Here is a 24269-nt window from a genome sequence, read left to right as displayed (position 1 = left end):
AGCCGTCACCGCCAGCTCGGAGAGTTGGGATCCCCCCGAGTCCGAGTCCAAGTCCCCTCTCGGCATCCTCCTGGGGGCCCCCCCGCCCTCCATGTCCAGACCCCCGCCCCGGGCCCCAGAGTCGGGGGTCTCCAGCCGCCCCGCCTCTCGCACCCCAGCACGCGGAGGCCCTTGGTGGCCGGGCCGGGCCGGCCCGCCCCGCGCGCAGCCCGGCCCGGCCCCCGGCCCGCCCCCTCCAGTCTCCTCCCCGCGCCCGGCGCGGCCGGCCCGGCTCGGCTCGGCTCAGTGGCGCGGCCATGGCGGAGGGCGGCGGGGGCGAGGAGCTGCTGCGGCCGCCGCCCGCCGCGGGGCCCAAGCGCCTGTGCTCGCGGGCCTGCCCGACGGCCGCGCCGCGCCCGGGCTCGGGGCCGGGGCCGGGGCCGGGCCGGGCGGCGCTGGCGGCCGGGGCCGGGGCCGGGCCGGGGGCGGCGGCCGCGGCGGTGGCGGCCGGGGCCGGGGGCTGCTGCCCGGCCGTCGGGGCGGCGGCGGCGCGGCTGCGGCAGCCCGAGTCGCTGCTGGACGCGGCGGCCAAGCGGGTGGCGGGGAGCTGGGCCTTCGAGCGCGTCGAGGGCCGCTTCCAGCGCATCCCCGAGCCCGTGCAGCGCCGCATCGTCTACTGGAGCTTCCCCCGCAGCGAGCGCCAGATCCGCATGTACTCCAGCTTCCAGCCCGGCCGCGCCGCCGCCGCCGGCCCCGCGCCCGGGGCTGGGCCAGGGGCTGGGGCCGGGCCCGGGGCAGGGGCCGGGGCCGGGCCGGCCGCCGGGGCCGCGCCGCCGGGGGACGACAGCCCCGCGCCCGCCGCGCCGCCCGCGGGGAGCCCGGCCGCTGCCAGCCCCGCCGCGCCGCCCGCCGACGGGCTGCCCTTCCGCCGGGGCGTGCGCCTGCTCGAGAGCGGCGCCGTGGACAGCGTCCTGCAAGTGGGTGAGTGCCGCCCTCTCCTCCTCGCCCCTTCTACCTGCCCTGCCTTGCCTTTTTCCTCCTGCTCCCCTTTTTCTCCTCTCCCCCTTCTTCCTTCCCTTCATCCCTCCTGTCCTCCCTTGTCCCCCTCCTCGCCTTTCCTTCCCCGAAGGTTGAACACCCTTGTCTTCCCCTCGGCCCGGGACAGGCCGGGTCCCCCCTTGGTTACATTGTATCCTCCCCGGTTACTCAGTATTCTCCCCCGGTTACATTGTATCCCCCCTTCCACTCTCCCGGCCCCACGGGCGCTGCCTGGCCGGCCGGAGGGCGGAGGGGCCTGGCTCTCTCCCTCCTCCCACAAGCTCGGGGGGCTCCGCCGGCGCTGCGGCAGCTCTTTTGTTGTCTGTGAGCAAGAGGAGGCTCTTCTCCTCCACCCCCAGCCGGCGGATCCCCTCTGCCCCCGGTTGTTGCCAGCCCCCAGCCGGATTGCAGGAGCCCTGAACTATCCTGGCCCTGAATGCAGGGGAGCAGGGACTGCATGGATTTATCTCGGGGCTTGGGAAGGAGCCAGGATGCTCTGCCCATCCCTGCCTGCCCTCACACCCGCTGGCTTTTCAGGGCAGCCCAAACTGCAGGGTCCTCCCCCAGATCACTGCCTCTGCTGCTGCTGCTTCCCAGGGCCTTGAAAGGCCTGTTCCCGGGGCCAGGAGGGGGATGCTCCAATTTGTTTTGCAAATGACATGCAAATTTTTTCCTGTGCCAGGGTACGGCCTCCGTGAAGGAAGAGAAAGTTGGGGGGCAGGGGTCCTTCGCTTTCTTTTTTCTGTCTTTCTTTCAGAAATAGTTCATCCTACTGGGTTTATTTTCGGAGCGTTGTGTGCAGGTGTGTTTTAATTCTGGATGGAAAGAGGCCGTATAATAAGCGAAGTAGGGTTTGCATTCAGAAGGGCTTAACCCAGACGTTTTTCCAAGCCTGACATAGAAACCTCTTATTAAACCTCCGGGGTTGTTGAGGTCTTAAAATAAACGTGCAGCAAAAGAAATCCTCGATTTCTTTTTCTTTTTTTAAAAAGGAAAGGGTTTGATTCCACCCTGTTTGTGAACCTGTGTGTGCTAGGAGCTGTGTCGGCCTCCCCTTGTAGAGCTGGTGTGAAATCATTTTGAAACCGAGTAATGGAAGAAGAAATTGAATTGTTTTGAAGGCAAATACACATGTGTATAGAAATAAAAGTGAGTGTGTGCATACATATATACACACACACACAGTGTGTATACACATATGCACACATAAAGTGTGTATATGTGTATATAAATACATCTGTATGTACATGTGTGTATATATGTACACACGTGTGCTTGTGTGTACACACACACACATACACACAGAATTTGATGTCTTCTGTGTAACTGTCTCTGGAGCGAAGCTGCTCTGAGCGGCCCGAGCGCCGCGTGGGAGATGCTTTATTGAGCCGCCGCGGGTGGAATCGGCGGCGGATGCAGGGTGGACAGCCCGGGTAGTGGCGTGTGAGCGTTGGTGGTTTTACACAGGGCAGTTTTGGTTTTTAAAGAGATCTCTCTCGACACCCCTCTGCACGGAGGCCCAACGCGGTCGTCAGTTCGAACATGGGGGTCAGGTGTGCAGAGAGGAGACGCACGGTCTGCTCCCCAGGCGGGGGGTGCGGGAAAGCCCCCGGCCCTGGCTCGGGTTCTCTGTGGCCGCTGTCCCGACTGGAGCCGGCGGGCGGGAGCACGGCCACCTCTGGCATGTCGTATTCCTCGACAAGCTGAAACTGTCCCCTTGAGGTCTGAGAGCAGAGCTCCCACCCACTGCTCTCTGCATCTTCCACTGAGGTCAGATGCCGTGTGTTGGAAATATTTACTGCACCATTAGGCCATGATATTTTTTCAAGGCTTTTAGAAGAGGGTGGAGGTGGTGGAAATTTTGCAAGCGGGGGTTCTGCCCCCCCCAAAAAATGTGTGTCGGGAGCATCGTCGCCTCCTGTATATCTGGGAAATTCTCTTCCAGTGGAAATGAAGGGGCGGTGTACGGTTGAACAGATCACACGGGTTTTTTCCCCCCCGTTTGCACACCAGAGCTAATGCAATAACAATGGGATTGCGTGATGATGGGAAGAAAGCCTGATGGTTTAGCGGGGGGAGAGAGCCGGAGCCGCTTTCCAGCGCGGGGCCCGCGGATGATTTATATAAAACAAAACGCTTCGACAGGCCGTGTGTTTATCTCGGCCAGCCGGTAAGCATAGCTAAGGAGAAACGTTTGCTCCGAAGTTTCCACATCCATTTTCCCCAGGCTGCCAGGAGGCAGTGGCAAGGGTAGCCCTCGTCAGAGGAGAGGCGAGCAGCTTGCAGATCCTGCTTGGCTTGCCACAAAGACATGCACTTTGTCAGCTTATATAGGAATGATCGGTTCTGGAAAGAACCCGACTTTCTTCTGTCTTGCTGGCATTAAATCTGAATGATTGTTCCCCGCAGCTGTTATCTTCCTTGAACAAGTGCTTCCTCCCCGCGCTGGGCTCTGCAGCCTGGCATCTGACATGCGTGCGGCTCTCTTATTATTAATAAAGCTCAGATGTGTGTATGGCTGCCTCTTCTGACCCGCCTCTTCAGAGCTGCAACCATCGTCTGCCCGTGCGATCCCGTCTCGCAGCGCTGACGACACGCTCCGCAATTTTGTATCTGTTTTTAATTTGAACCCAAGAAGCTGCCCCACACGAACGCCACGGCTGGCGTAACGCAAAGAGGCTTGTACCGCTGTAAATAAATGATTTTGGGGGCGTGCAGCCCGTTGGTGCCTGCAAAACCTCTGCGCCGCGTTATCAATTAATAATTCCTTCGTGCTTAGTAAAACTTAAACAGGGCTCAAATCCTGATCTCGTTGGAGTCATTAAACTGTTGTTTTTTTCTTTTTGGGGTAAAAAGGTCTTGGAAGTGGAACACAAGCATCTTTGTCTCCTTACAAACTGCAGTATTATTATGTGCACAGATCCTGCCTTTGTGTGTGGGGCTGGGGTTTTGTTTTTTTTTAATTTTCGTAGACAAATGACAAAAGCATGGAGGAAAGGAATGCAGAAATTCAGGGCTTGATATAAAGCACAGGAGTGCAGTGCATCATGGGACGTCGAAAGGATACAAAACCTTTAACAGCGGCGGTTAATTTTTAACAAGTTCATTTGCATCAATATTTATGAATCAAAGTTTGACACCTTCAGCTCTTTGGTTCTTGGGGGGGGGAGCCCTTCAGCGGGGTTTGACAGCCGGGTGTTATCCCCCTGGAACAAATCCATGCCCCGCGCCTGTGCTTCCTAATTTAGTATAATACACTTTGTTTGTCCTTGAGTTGTCATGTTTGCTTATGAGCACGCCAGCGACGGTGGCGATTTTAGCTGGGAGCCGCTCTCTCCCTGGCTTTTACGACCGCGCCATGGAAGGGCTCCTTTTATACCGGAGCCATAAACACGCAGCTTTTCGTTGCGCTCGGCGTTATAACTTAACTCCTCCCGACCTAGGCGGTGTGCGGTGCGTGCTTCTGGTGCACAATAGGAGCCGTTGGAGATAAGGCTTTGTGCCGCGCGGCAGCGGTATGCAGACCAGCCATAGGTACACACGCAGGATTGACTTTTGCTGCTCCAGCAACAATGAAGCAGGGCTTTGAAACGGTAAATATTTAGAGTGAGCGTGCGTCCAGGACTGCTAGTCCTTCTGCACGTTCAGCTGGTGTTTCGCAGCGCGCGCGCACGTCACGGGCAGCTGGCAGCGCTCCGTTTCTTCTGTACGCTTTGTCTGCACAGATAGGGCTCGGCAGAGTTTTCTGCACCAGCTTGACACTGGAAGGTCGCTACCCGCGGAGTAGCCTTCCCTCCACAAACTCGAGGAAAGGACTGATTTTAGAAATAGTTTTTTCATCTAAGCAGGTCTTGAGCAGCGGGCGTCTCCTGTCCTTGGGAAGATTTTGATCTTGGTGCCAAAAAAACCAGCAGACAAAAATAATACAGATATTTTTCAAGTTGACATTTTTTTTCCACCTTGAAAGAGGTGGGAAATTTCTTCTGATTAGAAGAAAGCGGCCATCTGTGTTGCGTTTCATTTAACCTGATGCCAGTCCGGCGTAAGTGCACATCTTTAAATGTAAACCTCGTGCTCTTTAAAAGTCCAGATAGTCCGGGTGGAGACGTTTTCGCAGGCCAAAATGGAATCCTATTTTTGTTTAACCGTTGGTCGTTCTCATTCTGGAAATAGGTCTGGGCTTAGTAACGGGCTGGATGTGGTAAGGGACCCGAGTTGAAGTGAGCAGCATATTTCATGAAGTGTTTTCTCCTTTTGAAAGTTCCCGTTAGGATGATACTGAAGGAGTTTCCTTTTCTGGGGAATCTCGTTTTCGGTGGAATAGCTGTTTCGCAGCATGTTCCTAATTGACTTTGCATTTCTTTTTTACTGCGCTAGTTTATATTAACCACTTCCAACGTCTTGGACTGCATACAAGCGGGTGGCAGGGGTTACCTGAGGGCTGTCGCCATGCCCGTGCACAGATACGCCGTTCCTTTGGCAGTGGTTTTGCTCTTCACCTATAGAATGGCATTAAAATTAAACACTAAGTGACACGCTGTGTTTAGCACCGGGGATTTGCATATTAGATGCAGCTTGGGCATGCTTATCGCTTCTGCCATAACTTGGAGTCTGCGCTAACATGGAGACCATTATTACTGGCAGGGCAAAGGGGCAGGGTGAAGTCTGAAAGCTGAAATTTTTACTCTGAGCAGATTCATTGGCGTTTGGGTCATGTTCAGATGCACGAACAGATGTTCTGACGCAGGGTGGGGGGTTTTTGTGGCTCGATGGTAATTAGTACAAGAGGGGTGATCTTAATTAAAACAGGTCAAGCAGATGTGGAAAATCCTGCCCAGTGAACTGGAAGTATTTAGGGGTTGGTGTGCGTCCACACATTCGTTAACACGCTTTAGCTACAGTGCATTTAGTTTAGTACTTGTTTAATAACGTACTAATGAAATGCTCAGTAACTAGAGTTACTATGCAGTAGCGCCGGCGCACGGTTTTTTGTGATACATCAGCACCGTACCCAGACTCCCGGCAGCCCCAGGGGGACTTTTAGTATCAGCCCCCTTTGGCCAGAGATGATGATGATGATGATAATAATAATAACAAAAATTACCATTTTCGGGCTCCCTTTCCGTCCGGGCCCCGGGCGGCTGCCTGGTTCCCCCTTGCCTGTACGCGGCCCCGCTGCACATCCACCAGATCACACTGCGCAGGAGCTATTAGCCTGGGTTTTAACTGCCGTGCTGCTGCGTAGTGTTATTAGGCTAATGAGCAGCAAACGTCTTGTGTAGACGCGTCCCAAGAGACCTAAATTACACGGGGTAGTTTCTAGTCCTGGTAACTAGAGAATGGGACTTGTGGTTTGGGCAGACAGCAACGCTGGGTTTTTCATTCGTTCGGTAGTATCTTTTTCCGTGTTTGGAACAGGTGAGAGAGGCGTTTTCCGCGCGCCGAGTGCGAGTTGTGTCCACAACGCCCGGTTCTTGTAGTCGCAGGCCGGAGGGATCCTCGTGGAAACGCGAGTGCTCAAACTCCATTAACCGCGCCGGTCGAGGCGCTGCGAGTCCTTGTCGCCCTGTGAGAGAGGACGACGGGCTTTGCGGTGCCATGAGGTTTGCTTTGATGATACCCGTCTTGCAGCCACCACCTCGAGCCTGCGCTGACGCTTTAGGAAAGCTTTAAAAATAGTCAAGTCTAATATTACCAGAAGTGGGATAACTTTGTACTTTTAACAAGGCAGCTGTGAGCTATGAATCTACCCTTTGGCTGCGTGAGATTTTTCCTTCTCTCTGGAGATATTAATGGAGATTTTTTTTTTTTTAATGGATGGGGTGAAAAAAGATACATTAGCCTTATAGCTTTTATTTGAATGCATATGAACCTAATCTCGGAGAAGAATGCGAGGGCACGAGGGTGACAGCAGGTTTGCTGAGTTTATGTAATTAATTTATTTCTTTTTGTGTCTTAGATTAAATTCTGTCTCCGTCTTGCCAGCAGAAGTCCGATCACGCTGGGGCCTTAATTATATTTTCGGTTTGGGTGGCAGAGAGCGAGAAAATGGAGGGCAGAGCTGATATGTTGCACTGTGCTTAATTTGAGGGGTTTTGCCTGGAGGTGTTATGCACCGCTCTATGTTTAGCGGTGATGCAGTTTTTTCCCTCTTCTGCCCACTTCACTTGAGATGAGAACAGCTAACGCTGCGAAGGAGGTGGAAAGCGATTTAAGAAGGAGCGGTGCGGCGCGTTGGGTTTGCCTCGTCACAAATGCCCAGGATAGAAATTTTAATGCAGAGGCCGAGGCATTGTCACAGGTCGCGCGTTGCTAGATCCTGAAGCGCCGTGTGTCAAAGGGTGCTTTTCCCCTCGACGGCTTTTGGAAGTGGCTGACTTGTTTTTATCCGTGTGGGCGTGGGGCATAGATCTGTGTGTGCTCTGAGTAATAGGGAAGGAGTGACGGTATTTTGACCTTACTTGGAGAGACAGAAAAAAATCTATATATATATCTATAGAGAGATAGATATATCTATAGAGAGGTAGATAGAGAGCTATCTGTCTACCTATATTGGGGTGGGCTATTATTTTGGGTGGAGGGCTGCTTATTGAGTTGTGGCAAGCCATCAAGGACCGCGTGACGGGAAGATAAATATTAATTTTCTAAATTATTTAGGGCTCCGCAGGACGGATACAATGGCCTGGGGGACTGCATGTGGCCCGCAGGCCGCATTTTGCCCACCCCGATCTATATAGATAGATAGATAGTCCTCCTTTTGGCTTCCTTACTGCGGTTTAAGGCCAGACTCTTGCCTTGGATGGAAAGTTTCCACCGAGCTGGAAGGAAACGGGATTGAGTGGGTTGCCCTTCTGTTTTTAACTTCATGCAACTTCCCCTCTTCAGCAGTGCTGGGGCTGGTACTGATGCATCAGATGTCCGGTAGTTTGAATCCTGAGGCTGGAAGAAGATCTTTCCTCTCTCGGAGAGCACCGGTGAGATCTGCCGGGGAAACTGGAAGGATTTCTTAGCAGGGTGGTGCCTGCGTAGCCAGACACGTTCGGCCTCCTTCCTCGCATGCTTACCGTAGCAAAACTGAAGCTGCTTTTAGCTCCGCTCCCGTCGGAAACAGCTGCGTCTTCTCTGCTCCCGCCCCCAGGTTTGACCCCTCTGTTTCCACCCCCAAGGACTGTATTTTGTGTTGCGGTGGAGGGAGTCAGTGTGTGCGCCTCCCTACCTTTTGCGGCCTCTTTTCAAGCACTCCTCCGCCTCCTCCCTGCATAACTCGAGTCGGGCTCTGCTGTTTCTCAGCTTTCTCGGACCTCGCCATCAATAGACATTGATCTGTTTTCCAACAAGACCTAAAGCCTCGCCGCCGTGAAATGCTGGATCTGTTAACCTCATGAGTTCTCAATGCTGCAGAACTCGTCTGCCCTCGAATGAAGCCAGGTCTCTCGTGGGGTTTGAACGGGAGAGCCGGGAAGCGGCAGATTTTTGTTCAGTTTTTCATTCCTGCTGTTGGGCGAAGCTCCCGCAGGACCCGAAGCATTGACTCTCCGGCCTCCGGGGTCCGGGAAAATGGCACTGGATTGATTTGCATTAGAGCTGTATCCTGTGGAGGTTAGAAACACAGGCCCTGATCCCGAGGGTTTGCTCCCTTCAGGAATGGGGTTTCTAAGCTCTCGTTACAACAAGCATAGCTCTTACCAAAACGGGTGGGTTAGTAGCATACCCGGCTTAGTACGGCTCAACGGGAGAGAAAAGGGCCGCCTCTTTCCCAAGCCCTGAGACTGAAGGACTGACACACCAAGCATTTCATTTTTAAAACTTTTTTTTTTTAAATTTCCAAAGTTTAAACTTTAAGAAATCCCGAATAAATTGCATTTGACTGACTTATACTGCATGCACGGTGTATGAACTCTTGAGGGTTTCCCAGCAGCAGAGCCTCTCGGACGTGACCCCCAAAGGATTTGCTGTCATGTCAGTCTAAAGTTATTCTTTTTTCTTTTAAACTTGTAAGCTTAGGAGTTTAAAGCAGGATTTTGCCTGGCTCGTGTTAGCACGGGTGAATGAATTTGCCTGTCGTTAGCATAAAACCCTGAGCCACTGCATGTAGTTTTTCCAAGCCATATAAATATTCTGGGCTTTTTTGTTTTTCTAAGCTCGTTAAAACACTTGCCATATAAAAAAACAAACAAACCCAAGGGGTGAAATCCTGAACGTCTTAACAGAAAATGTTCCAAGCGTGGGGATACCAATTACCTCCGCGTGATGCTGCCTTTCCCTGCTTTTGAATGGGAAATGGTCTCGTCTGCGGTCAAGGTTTGAAAACGATGTTTCCACCTTCACTAGTACGTGATTACACAGCAAATTGCTGCTGGGAAAATCACGACTCCAGTCGCGTTGCTCCTTTGATACCCGCCATTATTAGTTATTCGCTGTTGTGTAGTCGTTGGAAGTGATTTTCCTTGTCTGTGCCTCCAGCGGGAGCCACTGGCGGGAAGGGGCCAGCTCTTCCATTTTTCGAATGGGGAGGGATTGATCCAGCTTCTTATTGCAGCCCCTGCTGTGCCCCTTGCACGTGGTGCACCGCCCGTATGCAACAGCGACGAGTGGTTGGCATTTCTGCACGGACGGTTGCAAGTTGGCCCAGTACCGCTGCAGGACGAGTCCCTCGATGAGGATGAACAGCGCGTCCGTTGGACCTGCATCCTGCATAACTACGGAAATCTCTCCGTGACCTTTGCCTCTATGAATTACTGCTCTTTCAATCAAGAAGCTACTAAAACAGAAAGTATTTGGAGGTTCAGGGCAGGCCATAGCTTTGTCATTTGACCCTCTCCAGATACTTTTTGTAGAATCCTAGAAAATGAGGGCTGGATGGAGATCACATCCAGTCCAGCCCCTGCTCCCAGCAGGACCAGCCCCAGCTACATCATCCCAGCCAAGGCTTTGTCTAGCTGGGACTTAAACACCTCCAAGGATGGAGACTCCTCCACCAATCTGGGGAGCCTGTTCCAGCACTTCACCACCCTCCTGATGAGAAAATTCTTCCTAAAATCTAACCTCAACGTCGTTGCTCCAACTTGAACTCTTCTTCCCCGCCCCCCAAGCCAACCCTGTTGAATTCAGTAGCAATGAATTGCTCATACAATCTCAACAGTCTCACTGAGGAAGACGGGAACTGCCAGACAAATGGATCTTGGTGCTGGCTTCCCCCTCCCTCCCCTTCGTCCTTTCTCAAATGCGTGGGTGCTTTGGTAGCATTTTCTTTGTGAGTCTTGACGTGCGCTAGAAATCGAATCTAAATCAATCGCATGGATTTGTGTCTCTGCTAGGTTATTTTTTTGGCCTTCTTTGGCATCTGAGCAGCTGGATATCTGCTGACATCCATGGGTCAGTCTGCTACGATTGAAGGGAGAAGTCGTGCTCCTAGTGAATGGGTGCACGTGGGAGAGGCCGAGATGGCAGCGATGCCAAGTGAGCCAGGAGCGGGGAATAATTTAATTCCTTGCTTTATTAATCATTATACTGCTGATGCTTGCTTGATTGGGAGGGCAGGAGTTGGGAGGGTGTGTGAGCAACCTGCCCCTCACTGCCCCGCTACCCCTTCCCATCTCCGTTCCTCTCTAACCGTTCGGAGGAGCCGTCCGCGCGGTGCCGCCGACCTCCCTTCCGCCGTGCCTTTGCCTACGATGGATGCTCCAGGCTCTGGCAGGAAACCGCAGAGGTCCAAACGTTTTGTTTCCCTTCGCTTTGCTGAAATATCGATGGATCTCCAAACAGCGGGCACTGCTGTCGCTTGCTCAGCGCTTCCCGCGGGTTTGGTCGGCGTGCGTGGGTAACGGCCACGGGCAAAGGGGGGGTGAAAAATCCCCCCGCTTCTTGACAGTCCCAGTGGCTTGGTATTTCTGTTTGCTCCTGCAGCCTCCATAACATAAAACTATATATGACCTTTTATCTCGGGGAGGGGGGAAATAGGTTAAACCATTTTTAAAGGAAGTGTTGGAGTCAGCAAAGCTGCCCAAGGAGCCGCTTTCACATGGTTGATAGGCTGTGAAACTATTCAATGGACTTTGGTTTCAGAGACAATATCTGTTTAAATTAATCTTTGTCAGATCCGTGCTACCGCAGACAATTCAAATTCCATTCACTTTCTGATCTCATAACAAAAAAGCACCTTACACTGGTTCTTTTATCATAAAATTAACTTTTGTGTGCGTGTCCTGGTAACTGCGGTGCCATTAAATCTTGTTGAAAAGGCTTTGCTGTAGGAGGATTCAATTTCTTTCAACGAGGCAGACTTTTTTTTCCCCCATGTGCATTTTTTTTTTTAAGTGTTTGAGATGGATTAGAAAGAATGCCAACAGATGGACAGGGGCTTTTATTTGTTGACGACCATTGTGGACGTACAGGGAAAGGTTGGAAGAACCGGGACTGTTTCGTCTGGAGGAGAGAAGAGCGAGGGAAACAGTCTCCCTACACAAAAAGGGAATCGTCTGTCGCCATCCTCGTTGTAACCGCGCTGTGTCCGCAGAGGACAGGACGAGAAGCAAAGGGCTGCAATTGCTCCCTGGGCCTGAAGAAGGGTGTCTGCACCCGTAAGCTTGCAAAGAACCATTTTTCCAGTTATTGAGTTGGTTTAATGAAAGATCTCGCATCTACCCATGAACCTTGCCTGCCCATGTCCTTAGATCAACATGGCTAGGACCAACACCCCCAAAACTGCGCCGAGACACGTTCGGGCCGGGTATTGAAGAGCTGCCGAACTGGCGTGGTATGGACAGGGCTGAACCTGCCACGCGCAGGGGCTTGGACTGGCTTAGACCGTGCTCAGCCCTGCTTTTCCATGACTGTCTAGGCTGCCGGTTTGAACCAGGCACGTGCAGGGGAGGAGAGAAAGCAGTGCTGAGCACGGTCTACATCCCGAACTAGTGCCCCTCTTGTCAAATTGTTAAGTATAAAGAATTGAGGCACCGTCTTTCCCCCAGAGAGGCGCTCCATAGCGTCAGCCTCCATGAACTCGGCAGCTCCTGGATCAGCTCCTTAGTTTTCTGGCCTTTCACTAGAGATTGACTTTGTCCAGCTGCAGAAATCGGCTGAGTGGATGGAAAGCGTCGTGTGCTTGTTTTGACACGTGCCTCTCTTAAAGCATGCACCTAATCCTTCCTGCGCCATGGCCAAAGCACATATCACCAGGCCCTCCAGGGCTCGCTGGAGACGGCTTCCTTCCCTCTCCCTCCCCTGTCTGAAGGGGCCTGGGCCATGTTTGGTGGCTGTATCCTGGGGCTGGCAGGCGATGCCGCACTGTGACCTGAATGACTTTGATTACTCATCATCCGATGTAACGGAGAAGAATGGGACTCTGATTGCGAAGCAATTGGGGCCCCCCTTTGTGAATGCCATTTCCCCCCACTCTATTAGCTCTGCATTGTGTATCCAGGGCGTGTTTTGAGCCTGCAGTGAATGCTGCCGTTGGGTTTGGGCATTGCTTTGTGGTTTGGAGAAGCGGACTTTTAGGGTCAGAATCAGCGGCCTTATTTTGCAAGGGAGACCCTTCTGCAAATTCCTCTTTGCCCAGGGCAAGTGGTTTTTATCCAGGGATGCAAAGGAAAAGAAACGAGCAGTGCCTTGTCCTTGTCGGTGGGGAATTTGGGGTGGGTGCGTGAACTTCTCTGCGCGCTGTGGCCATAACCCTTTGTGCTGGACCTCGCTGGCAGTAGTGTAACTAATGGCAGGCTCCTGGGGCAGCGGTCCTAGGTGCTGACTTTGGAAGGGGTGGAGGGGAGAGTGCAAAAAATTAGCAGCTGCTGTCACACATGCATGGTTGCGCTGGGCACGTGCAAGCAGCCCGAAGTCGCCATTGCTTCTGCATTGCAGCTGCCCCGGGCGTCCAGCTAGCTTGCCATGCCTCTGCTCGCTTGACACAGCCCACAGCTCGCTGGGAGAGCAAAACACTAGGCCAGTGGTTCTCAACCTTTTTAGACTCGCGGCACCCCTCGGAGAACGCCAGCTCTTAGTTTTCACTTGCATTTTGACCGCGGGAATACTAGGCCCATTCTGCTGTTGCAAAGAACTCGGACCACAGCAGGTATGAATGTTTCAACACGCTGGATCCCTCTTTGCAGTCTCTGGGTTTATCTTGTGCATCGTGTTTCTGCACTCGCCGCTCTGCACCCTTGGAAGGGTCTCAAGGCGCCTTGGCTGGGTATCGCTGCACGACAACAACCCATTGCTTATGCTTTATAAAGGGTCCTTAGTTTCAAGCGTACGCGTGCTTCTCCAGAGCTAGAGCAAGTGTGTCCCCACAACGGTGGGGTCACTAGGAATGAAAGGTGCTCCTCTGATGTGCGGCTTGGAGGGACATCTCTGGGGCAAGAGTTGTCCTTGGAGCTCCTTCTAACGTGGATCTGTGGCCTGGGGTTTTTAGTAGCAAATGTAAGACGTATTTAACAAGAAAATGGGAAAAGACGGTGAATTGCCCTGGTGATTTTACCATCGAATCAGATTTCTTTTTTGCACAGAAGAGAGGCCGTTATGTTGGAAACCCATCCCCGCCCTCAATCTTACCCACCAGCAATGAGCCTTCATGGAGGGTATCAGCATCTCGCCGGGGAGGGAGTTGTCTGGGCCGGGAGTGCATCCCTGCTTCAACAGCAATAACTTGTGTTGGGTCTAAGCCGGTTGCTTTAGGCGAGTGTGTTCAAAACTTCGGCATTTCTGGAGGCCTGGGGGGGAAAAAATTCCTATTTGTCTTTCACAGCATCACTTCACGGAAGGTATTTGCTATAAAACCTCAGCTGTTTTAGAGATGGGTACAATTAAGCACATTATTGGGTTTTAAATCGACCACTAGTTCTGTTGGCATCCGACTGCACACAACAGATGAAAGTTACCGTACAATAAGCAAGATAAGAATTAATAATGAGAAAAAAAGGTAGGTAAGCATTTAAGGTTTTCCTTTTAATTGATCCCCAGAAGTTGTTAAATTAGGAGATTAGAGAAATGTTCAAGGTCTAATATTTCCACCCCCCACCCCCTCTCTGAGAAGGATCTTCTCTCAGAAGTATCATTGAATCTGTCCTTCGTAAATCAATTGTGTTTGGGTCGAGCCAACAACTTGAAGTTCCTGCCAAAATAAGTAGCATCTGGCTGGAAGGTTTAAAGCAAAGTCTGAAAACTTGGCTTCCACGAATGTCCTTGCATCAAGTTGCAAAGTTGCTGAGATCAGTTGAATTTTTGGAGGCCCTGAATCGAGAGGGCGGGAGTGATATATAGTCACTTGGCCGGGGTGATGCATCTGGGCTGGTCCTGCTTGGAGCAGGGGGTCGGACTGGATGCGACCCCCTGAGCTCCCTTCCACCCCCGTTGTCTAGGATTCGAGGAGAGATGGTGGGGTGGCACAGGGGACTTGGTGAACTGTCCCCCGTTCCCTGCTGTCATTAGCAGGGTGCCTGAGATGCTGGAGAACGTCGCTTGCCGGCGTGCGTTGGGGCTCGGACTCCTTGCTTCGTGCATGAAACAGGAGACGGCTCGGAGCAGGAAGCATTTGCCGAGTTGTCCCTCTGCTCACTTCCGTGTCACTGCCGTGTTGTGTTACAGGCGTGCGTCTCTTGGGTCACAACAGCAGCTAGCACCTTCCACGACAGCAGTGGCCAGACCCGATCGTTTCCAAGAGAAATGCAGCTCTTCTTTTAAATGTGATGCGTTTGTTTGCTCAATTTGGATCACCCTTCTGGCGTTTCCTCCCCATTACCGTCCTACAGCACAACCCTGACCAGCAGCCGTACCTGGCGGTGGAGCAGAAGGACCCGCAAGGAAGGAGCTGGTTGGATGGTGTGTGCAGGCATGGTGGTGAACGTGACTTGTTAACAAGGTGTCGGTGCTCCTGCTTGCTCCAGGTTGGGATGGCAATCTGTTGGCGTTGAGCCCGGGATGTTGCAGGCTGTTTTGTGCCTACGGGCTTCCTGAACCTGGATCTCACTTGCTAATGGCTTATGGCAGGAGTAGCCCGTGGTTTTCTGGTGGTAGACTGGAGTGATCTGGCTCGGCTTGAAGAAAGGCTGGCACTGGGACCTGGCCCCTGCTGCTTAGCCATGGCACAGCATGGGTGCAACACCTGGCTGCCATGCAGCTGGCATAGGGGACGACCCCCTGGTTGCTCAACACCATTGAAGCCCTTCTTCTGTGGGCTGGGTTGAGTGGTTCCAGCCCCATGGGCCATAAGTTGCTGCCCCCGAGCTTATGATTCAGCCTAGATTCAGAGTTTAAAAGGGAATTGCAATGTGTGAGTTAAAATCAGGTCATAAAAGAGGCCGTGGGGCTACTTCTGGGGGAAGCGTGGGGCATAGGCAGTGGCTATTGCACCCTCAGAGAGGCAAAACCCCTTACCTGGGGCTCTTGGCCTGTGAAATGCACTTGTGTAATTTTACTCACGTAAGTCATCCCAAGGGACACGCGTGCATTGCATCCTGTCCTTGCAAGCTCTTCTGAATTGCATTAACGATCCCCCCCCGAACCTCCTAAAATCTCTTTAAACCTGAGAAGGAGAACGATGAACTGTCCAGTGTTCTCAGGTAGGATGCTGGCATCCTGCCCTCTGAGCGTCAGGCGGATGGGTGGACGCCTCTTGAAGCAGTTTAGTGCCACTCCTGTAGCTCGCAGAACTTATTTTCAAAGGTCAGCTTCTTCGAGCAGGCAGAAGACGCTGGCTGAGGTCCGGGGGGGCGTCCTTGTGTAGCGACTACGGTTCCATTATTCTCTCGCTGTCACGGACTGAATGCAAAATAAGGCACAGCTGAAAGCAAGCTAATCAAATAGAAATTCAGCTGGAGGTGAGATTGAATAGATAGTGTGGAGAATTCAGATTCTATTACGGCGACAGGCGGGTTTCGAGGGACACGGAAAATTCAAATGCTGCATCGTCCTTCCGCAAAGAGTATTGTTCTCCCCCCAGTGCGGCTGGTGGTAGTTTGGCATCTGTGAAGATTCACATAAACAGATGAAGGGCTTAGCAGGCACGGCTGCTTTGCATGTGGAAATCCTGTGCTAAATAAGACGTAGCCTTTCTCTCTTTTTTTTTTTTATGCTGTTATTTTGGTTCTGCTTTAGAAATCCAAAATATTGGCTGGGATGATGTAGTTGGGGCTGGTCCTGTTCGGAGCAGGATGCAACCTCCTGAGCTCCCTTCCCAGCCCCATGTTTAGTCTGCAGAAGAGAAGCCCGAGGGGGATTGAATAGCAGCCTTCACCTCCCTGCAGGGGGGCTGCAAAGAGGATGGAGCTGGGCTTGTCTCAGTGGGGGCAGATGGCAGGACAAGGAGCACTGGTCTTGCAGTAGCATTAGTCTTGCAGTGGGACATTGACCCTACTTTACGCGTGGCAGCTTAGGGTGTCCTGGACGCGTCCCGGCGCTATGACTGCAGGTAGGGACAAGAGGGTTGTTGGCAATGTTCTGGTTGGGGTAGGGTAGAGAGATCCTTGTCGAGGGTGGTCTGGATAGGGCTGATCCTGCCTGGACCAGATGCCCTCGTGGGGGCCCTGCCAGCTCGACTTCCCTCTGATTCTGGGACATCCAGGCTCTCTGCAGATGCTGCTTGCTGTCGTGCGTGCTTCGGTTTGCTCATCATTTTGATGGGGGGAGCATTTTCCCAGCCCACGTTTTGCAGAACAATGCTGGAAATTGGCTCAGACACTGGGATGCATCCCCACCCTGAAGAGCTGCCTGTGAGCCCCTCCCAGCCGTAGGGGGTTGAGCTGATGTTGGCAGAGCGAAGCATGCCGTGGGTTGTCAGCTTGGCTGTCTTGGCCATGGGCTGGCAAAGGTGGGGAACTGTTGATCTCTTTTGCAGGGGTTGCAAGGAAAAACAACTGAGGGGTTCCCCAGTTCTCCACCCAATAGCCTGGTTGCCCATGGAAAGTTGGAGCCCTCATGCCCTTCCATACCTATGTCTTCTTGGCATGCGATTCAGCACAGCAAAGGGGAAGGCATCCATGTACCCCAGGGAGAGCTCAAAATATGTCCAACAATTACAACGATGGGCTGTTGGACTCTCTCCCCATGTCGCAGGGGAGGGCTGGGTGCTTCTGGGGATCATTAGAGATCTGTGGGTACCATGCCACTGGCAGCCCATTGCTTATTGTAAAGGGGAATCAGCTAGTGGAGCCACAACTCGTTTAAAAACAAAATGAGGTCCCTCCTGGTGTGCCTGGGTGTCAGACAGTGGTTGCCCCGCTGGTAGCTGGTATGGGCACGACGGTCCTGGAGCTACTGCTGAAACAGCCAGGCCCAGCTCTTCCCAAGGCGTAACAAAGTCAGTACCTGGGAGCACGACCAGCCCAGGGCGCAGGGGGAGAAGGCAGCGTCTTCGCCCACAATGCTGACCTAGGATCTTTAAAGACAGCAGGCAGCTTGCTGTGTGCATGTGATGTCCATCCGAACGGCAGCTTCACCTGCAGGAAAGCAGCCCCCTGCCCTGCGCAGACATCGATTCGGAGAGAGAAGCAGAATGTATGGGAAGTCTGGGTTGCACGAATAGTCTGCAAGGTGGATAGAAAGCTGTCTGGATCGCTGGGCTCAACGGGTAGTGATCAATGGCCTGATGTCTAGTTGGCAGCTGGTATCAAGTGTAGTGCCCCAGGGGTCGGTCCTGAGGCTGGTTTTGTTCAATATCTTCATTAACAATCTGGACGATGGGGTGCGGCGCACCCTCAGCAAGCTGGGGGATGACACCAAGGTAGGGGGTGTAGTGGGTACACTGGAGGGTAGGGCTAGGATTCAGTGACCTTGACAACTTGGAGGATTGGGCCAAAAGCAATCTCATGAGGTTCAACAAGGACAAGTGCAAAGTCCTGCACGTAGGAGGGAGCAATCCCATGCACCGGTGCAGGCTGGGGGTGACGAGCTGGGCAGCAGCTCTGCAGACAAGGACCTGGGGGGACAGGGGACAAGGAGCTGGGCAGGAGCCAGCAGTGTGCCCTTGGTGCCAAGGCGACCAGCATCCTGGGCTGCATGGGTAGGAGCGGTGCCAGCAGATCGAGGGCAGTGATCCTTCCCCTCTATTCAGCACTGGGGAGGTCACATCTGGAGTCCTGTGTCCAGCTGTAGGCCCCCACTACAGAAAGGATGTGGACACACTGGAGAGAGTCCAGTGAAGGGCAATGAAAATGGTTGTGGGGCTGGGGACAGGACTGGTGAGGAGAGGCTGAGGGAACTGGGCTGATTGAGTCTGGAGAAGAGAAGACTGAGGGGGATTGAATAGCAGCCTTCACCTCCCTGCCGGGGGCTGCAAAGAGGATGGAGCTGGGCTGGTCTCAGTGGGGGCAGACGACAGGACAAGGAGCAATGGGCTCAGGCTGCAGCAAGGGAGGTTGAGGTTGGATATTAGGAAAAACTTTCTCACAAGGAGGGTAGTGAAGCACTGGAGCAGGGTACCCAGAGAGGTGGTGCTGTCTCCATCCTAGGAGATTTTGAAGACCCAGATGGACAAAGCCGTGTCTGGGATGATGTAGCTGGGGCTGGTCCTGCTTGGAGCAGGGTTGGATTAGACATGAGCTCCCGAGCTCCCTTCCCACCCTCAGTGTCTGTGATTCTAGTGAACGACTAACCCCTTGTTTCCTTGCAGCACCTGGATATATTTCTTTTTTAAGTGAGGGAGGCAGAAAGGGGGCTGCCACCCAAGCACCGGCCGGACTCGCACCTGCTTAGCTTGCAGGGTCCGACCAGATCTCAGCCCTGGGGTGACGTCTGCATAATAAGCCACAGCCATGACATCGAATGCTGCTCTGAGCAACAGCTACGTGCATTGTTTTATTCTGTGCTGCTTGGAAGCGTTGTAAAAATACAGCATGAGTTTTGGGTGGAAGAGTGGAAACAGGCCAAGCCCAACGCAAGTCTTACTGGTACTTGGTACAGAGCGTAATTCTGTGACAGCTCTCGCCGCAGCATCGGGGGGGTTTTTTCCCCTTTGCCATGTTCCAGTTGAAGTATCACATGCTTTGCAAATTAATTTTACCTGTAATTATACTTGCCGCGACGGCTGAATAGGCTAGCGTTCAGGAGGCTTGGAGTGTCTCTTTAAAGACATTTTTTTTTTTTTTTTTTTTTTTACTGCTTGGGGACAGAGTCATTGGCCTTTTCATCTTTTTTTTTTAAAGATGTCCTCTTAATTGGATAATGTCGAGGGGTTTATCGCCAACGCGATGGAGTGCTCTTGCATTTTGGGGCATGGCAGTTATGGGGACTTAAGGGGAGAATTTTTTGCTGGAAAATCAGGCGGGTTTGTGATCATTTAACCCGGGAACCTTTCAAACAAAAGGGTAGGGGGTGTGGGGGGTGGGCCGTCTTGCTCTTAAAATGCATTTTGAGAGTCTTGTGCGCGTTGAGTTGGCTTCGTCCCCTTGATCAGAAGGGAGTGCTCTTAGCTACAGAGTGGAATAAATCGAGGGCACCCTTATCTGTGTAAGATAAATGACTATTGTTTAGGAAAGACACTCCAGGGATTGAAGAATTTAATTAAATACACAGGGATTATGAATATGCATGTAAATTAGACAATCTTGATCTGAAATGGCTACAACTGCAGGGAATTGTTTGAACTTAAAAGTAGAGTCTTTCTTTTTATCAGCGTTTGGAGACGAGTAAGAGGCGGGAGCAGCCTCCCTCTCCTGTTTTGCGAGATACTCTTATGACTTGGCCTTGCCGGGTTTCAGGTCATTAAACAGTGGGAATTATCCACCACGGATCAGCTGCCGGCAAAGATTGGCTCGTTCGACCCTTAACGAAGCTTGACAACAGCCAATGGGGAAGCCGGGTGCTGTGTGGAGGGGCTGTGGTTAGGCTGACCCAGATAAGGAGGACGGCGGGGAGGGGGCTTCCCTTGGCCCGGGAGGAGGAGGAGGAGGCTGATGATGGAGGGATGGAGAAGGCCCGAGGCCCATCTCCTCGCAGCGTCACCACCTGCTTTTACAGAGCACGAGCCGACCCGGGTGGGGATCGGCACCCTCGAGTGACACGTGAAATGTCATCGCCTCGGCGGGCGCTGCCCCAGATCCGGGAGAGCCAGGCGGTGTCTCGCATCTTTGCTGGAGGAGATTTGAGACTGGCTTTTGGGCACCCGCCCGGTGCCTTTCCCTGATCTGTGCCTGGCGGCTTGTCTCGCACCGCTCCCAACTACTCCAAAGATGGTACCAAACACACCTCGATTCTCCAACCTTCGCAGCTACAGCTGCCGCGCGGCACTGCGGTCAGCCGTGCGTCGCTGGGCTTTGTTGGCGGCTCCATTCGGTCAAATAAACAGTGTCCCTCCTTCCCTGTTTTCAGGTCATCTAGGTGTTTTAACTGCAAATTATGCTGGAATGGGAGCTGGGTTTTTGCTTTGTCCCTTTCTTTGACTTTTTTATAAGGTTGTTCAGGTGGCTGGAGACTGATGTAGAAATGCTGGAGCCCCGGGTGTGTTCTGCGGGGGAGGTTGATTGACTAACTTCTTATACTATTATGCATAATATTGCGTGTGTGTTTTATATACATACACACATGTATATCGTGTGTGATGTACAGTGTGTGTGTGTGTGTATTATATCCATATACATGTGTGCGTATACAAAACAGGTAGGTGTGTGAACTGATTGCCCGCAGGAGTTTTCCATCTATTGACTCCTCTGTGAAATCCTATGAAGCATGAACTTTCCTTTCTCCCCAGGAGAACTTTTACAGTCTTACCTCCGATGCCTGATGAGAAGGGGGTTTGTGCCCGAAAGCTTGCCATTAAAGACTTTTTTTTGCAAAAATCTTGTTGGTCTAATAAAAGATATCATTTCTACAATGAGTCCGGATTGTATATAAAACACACACACAAACACAAAATGTACAGGAATACAATTTGTGTGTGAGTGTAAAATATCTATAATTGTATACCCTTATAGTTTGTTAGTGTGTGCATTACTTGCGCATACGTGTGTGTGTGTGTGTGTACGTATATATGTATGTGTGTATAAATAATCATATACCATTATACTTTGTGTGTCTGGGTGTGTGTGTTATAGACGAAAATATAAGGGTAGATAAACACACATGCACACTATTATATATCATATATAATTCTATAGCCTTATATTTTTACTTTCCTTTTTAATTATGAACCATGTTGGAGAAGTGTAAACTTCATGTGATTAAAAAATGTTAATTGAAGGATTCGTTTTCTACGGAACTGAACCGACCCGTGTGAAACAGGAGATAGACACAGCCAGGTTCAAGATTGCAGCAGATGCAGAGGGAATAAAGCCTGACCCTTGTTCTGCTGCTGTCGAATTTGGGGCTGCGGTCCGTCCCCCCACACCCTGGCTACCTGTGCCTAGTGCAGACCGGCAACGACAGGGGCACCCGGTGACACGTGAAGTTCTGCCTTCGTCCTTTTGTCCGTCCTGTTGTGACAAGAAATACCTGTGAGCAGCATCATGAAGAGCCGCAGAGAGTTTGCAAGCTTGTTTCGCTGTTTGATGCAGCACCTATTGCATGGTCGGATGAAAGATTGGCTCATCACAATGTCAGAGGTCCGTGCCGGCCTGGCAGCGTGTCAGGCTAACCCGATTACAGGACCCTGGCTTCAATAGCCAAGCATTTGTCTAGTTTTGAACCTCAGTGGGCACAGACTGCATCTTCTTTGAATCCTGCCAGTTTACCATGCAAGTTAAATCCCCCTCCAGACTGTGGAGTGACAGGGTGGCATCGCTCCATCCTTGGAGGTGTTGAAGCCCCGGGCAGACAAAGCCGTGGCTGGGATGATGTAGCTGGGGCTGGTCCTGCTTGGAGGAGGGGTTGGACTGGATGCGACTCCTGAGCTCCCTTCCACCCTCATTTCCTGAGGTCCCTTCCAACCCTCTCATCTACCTGCCCTGATAGGATTTAGGGGTGTATTTGGTAGCCACGTTGGTCTGAGACAAAAAGAAATGCAAAAATCTAGAACTCTTGGTTCAGAGATGATGCCTTTTTATTAGACCTCTTACTATTTGGTGTAATAAAAGGGATCATCATCTCTGAACCAAGAGATCTAGATTTTTGCATTTCCGAAAGGATCTCGGCATTCGCTGGCAGCTGGTCGGACTGCGGGGATACCCAGGGCCAGGCTTGAACTCCTGCCTCTGGAGCCAGAGCAAGATCTCTTGCCAGGGTCTGTTCCACTGAGAAATTGGTTTGGCCTTTCTCTGCTTTCACAGCCTCCGTTCTCGTTTCGGTCTTCCTCGCTAGCCATTAGCCCCAGTGGCCGCCTCCGCTGCCAAGGGAGCCGCTCGCACTTCATAGATTCATAGATGTTAGGGTCGGAAGGGACCTCAATAGATCATCGAGTCCGACCCCCCACTTGATGAGCTGCGCTGGGTTTCAGGGAGGCTATTCGGGGCCGTGGGCCGGCGGCCGGGCCCGTCTCGTGAACTTCACTCGGCCGCATCTGCGGGAGGTTACGGAGCTGTCCGATCGCAGGGCGGCCAGCGCCTGCTCGCCTTCAGGAGCTCAGCTTTGCAACCCTGGGGAATGGCTAGTCCGGTTTTCTTCTTCCTCTCCCTGGATCCAAGGCTTAGAGCAATTGAAAGCTTGGGCCCACCCATCCCAAAGCATTGGGAAAATGTTTTGTTCGTCCCCAGTGAGCAGAATTGTGCAACCCTGACGCACCTATTTGAATGAAAAGAGAGAGAGAGACCATAATCCACGCTTCTTAAAGGCCAAAAGAGAGATTGTTTTTGTCAAAGACAAAGATAATGGGGAAGTATGTTTGGTGGGTTTTTCTTCTCTTTCCTCTCTTCTTTTCTTGGGTGAAGAGATTAGCGTGACTATTTGCAGGATAGTATTTCCAATAAAAAATGAATGTCTGTGAGACAGTGTTATGGTAACTCATTACTATGGAAGATAATTTTTAAAGAGTATTGATTCTGAATGCTACCGCTGGACGTAAACTCGGAGGGTTGCAGTTATGAATTCGTATTTATGTTCAACGAGATGTGTGCAAAAGGCAGATGAGGATATAAATGAGGGGGTGAGCTCATGGCTCCAAGTATTACTCATGCTTGAGTCAAATAAATGCAACTGTGTTTTTCAATGTTGGCCATTATCATAGCGTGAAAGAGTCTGCTCTTTTCATTTGTGAGCCATTTTTATTCTGCTTTGTGAAGGGACCAGTGCCTCCATCCCTGCCCATCGCCATCGCTGGCGTTTGCCCTGTTTCTGCTGCTAATGTTCTGGCGAGTACCAGAAAGTTTTTGAAATAGCTTTAGTGCTGATGCCAAAGTTTTAAGGGCTGGAAATTTGGGCGTGTGACCAAACGGCTAAAATACCTGCTCTGAGCAGCATGCCTCCGCGCTGAGTAGACCTGGAAGTGATGGCGATGGAAAGCAATGGTTTTGTTGTTGGTTTTTTGTGTTTGTTTTTTTTTTAAATCAAGTCATTATTTAGTAGCATTCAGGATGTATATTGAGGGGAATTGGTTTAGATTATATGTGTGTGTTTTGTTCTGCTGCAAGGTTTTAATACATCCGTGTTTGTACATCTGAAGCAGAAGAGCTGCGCTGACTGCGAATTTAAAGGTTCTTTGTACGGAAAAGATCTGCGGTGGCAGTAGGAAGATAAACAGTGCTTGTGATATTTCAAAGTCACATTAATCTTTTTTTTTTTTTCTTTGAATGTACGAGTTTCTCCAGGGAAAATTGTCTCCTCCTTGACTGCGGCGGATTAATGTTCACAGATCAGCTCCTGCATTATTTTTCTGTTTTGACAGAGTGCTGATTTGTATAAGATTGGCCCTTTCTGCCAAGACTACAACTTGTGTTTTCAGAGTCTGGAATTGTTCCATGTCGAGGTGGTGAAAGAGGAAAGCAAGCACTGATGTAAAATGCTAGCAAACAAATGGCACCGGGTCCCCCAAGCTCCCAAGTGTCTTGTGAGGGTGGAATATTCTTGCAAGCAAGCTAGGAAGTGGGATAAAAAGCTGGCTGGATTTTAAGGCTCAGAGGGTTGTCGTCAGTGGCTCAATGTGTAGTTGGCAGCTGGTATCAAGTGCAGTGCCCCAGTAGTAGATACACTGGAGGGTAGGGCTAGGATTCAGAAGGACCTAGATATATCGGGGATTGGGCCAAAAGCAATCTCATGAGGTTCAACAAGGACAAGTGCAAAGTCCTGCACGTAGGAGGGAGCAATCCCCTGCACCGGTGCGGGCTGGGGCTGACGGGCTGGGCAGCAGCTCTGCGGACAAGGACCTGGAGGGACAGGGGACAAGGAGCTGGGCAGGA

At 51.8% G+C, this 24269-nt stretch overlaps 1 protein-coding gene across 1 annotated transcript in view; it reads left to right on the top strand.

Moving 5' to 3' along the window:
* The first annotated feature begins 281 nt into the window (after window positions 1-281).
* The window catches only part of ZSWIM5 (zinc finger SWIM-type containing 5), a 121107-nt gene continuing 97119 nt past the window's right edge, over window positions 282-24269 (top strand). Inside the window, exon 1 of the mRNA XM_019489443.2 lies at window positions 282-960. Coding sequence (XP_019344988.2) covers window positions 297-960 — 664 coding nt within the window. The 5' untranslated portion in view covers window positions 282-296. The remainder of the gene's footprint in view (window positions 961-24269) is intronic.

This window comes from Alligator mississippiensis, chromosome 5 (genome assembly GCF_030867095.1).
Source record: "Alligator mississippiensis isolate rAllMis1 chromosome 5, rAllMis1, whole genome shotgun sequence".
NCBI lineage: Eukaryota > Metazoa > Chordata > Crocodylia > Alligatoridae > Alligator > Alligator mississippiensis.
This window is presented reverse-complemented; position numbering and strand designations above follow the sequence as displayed.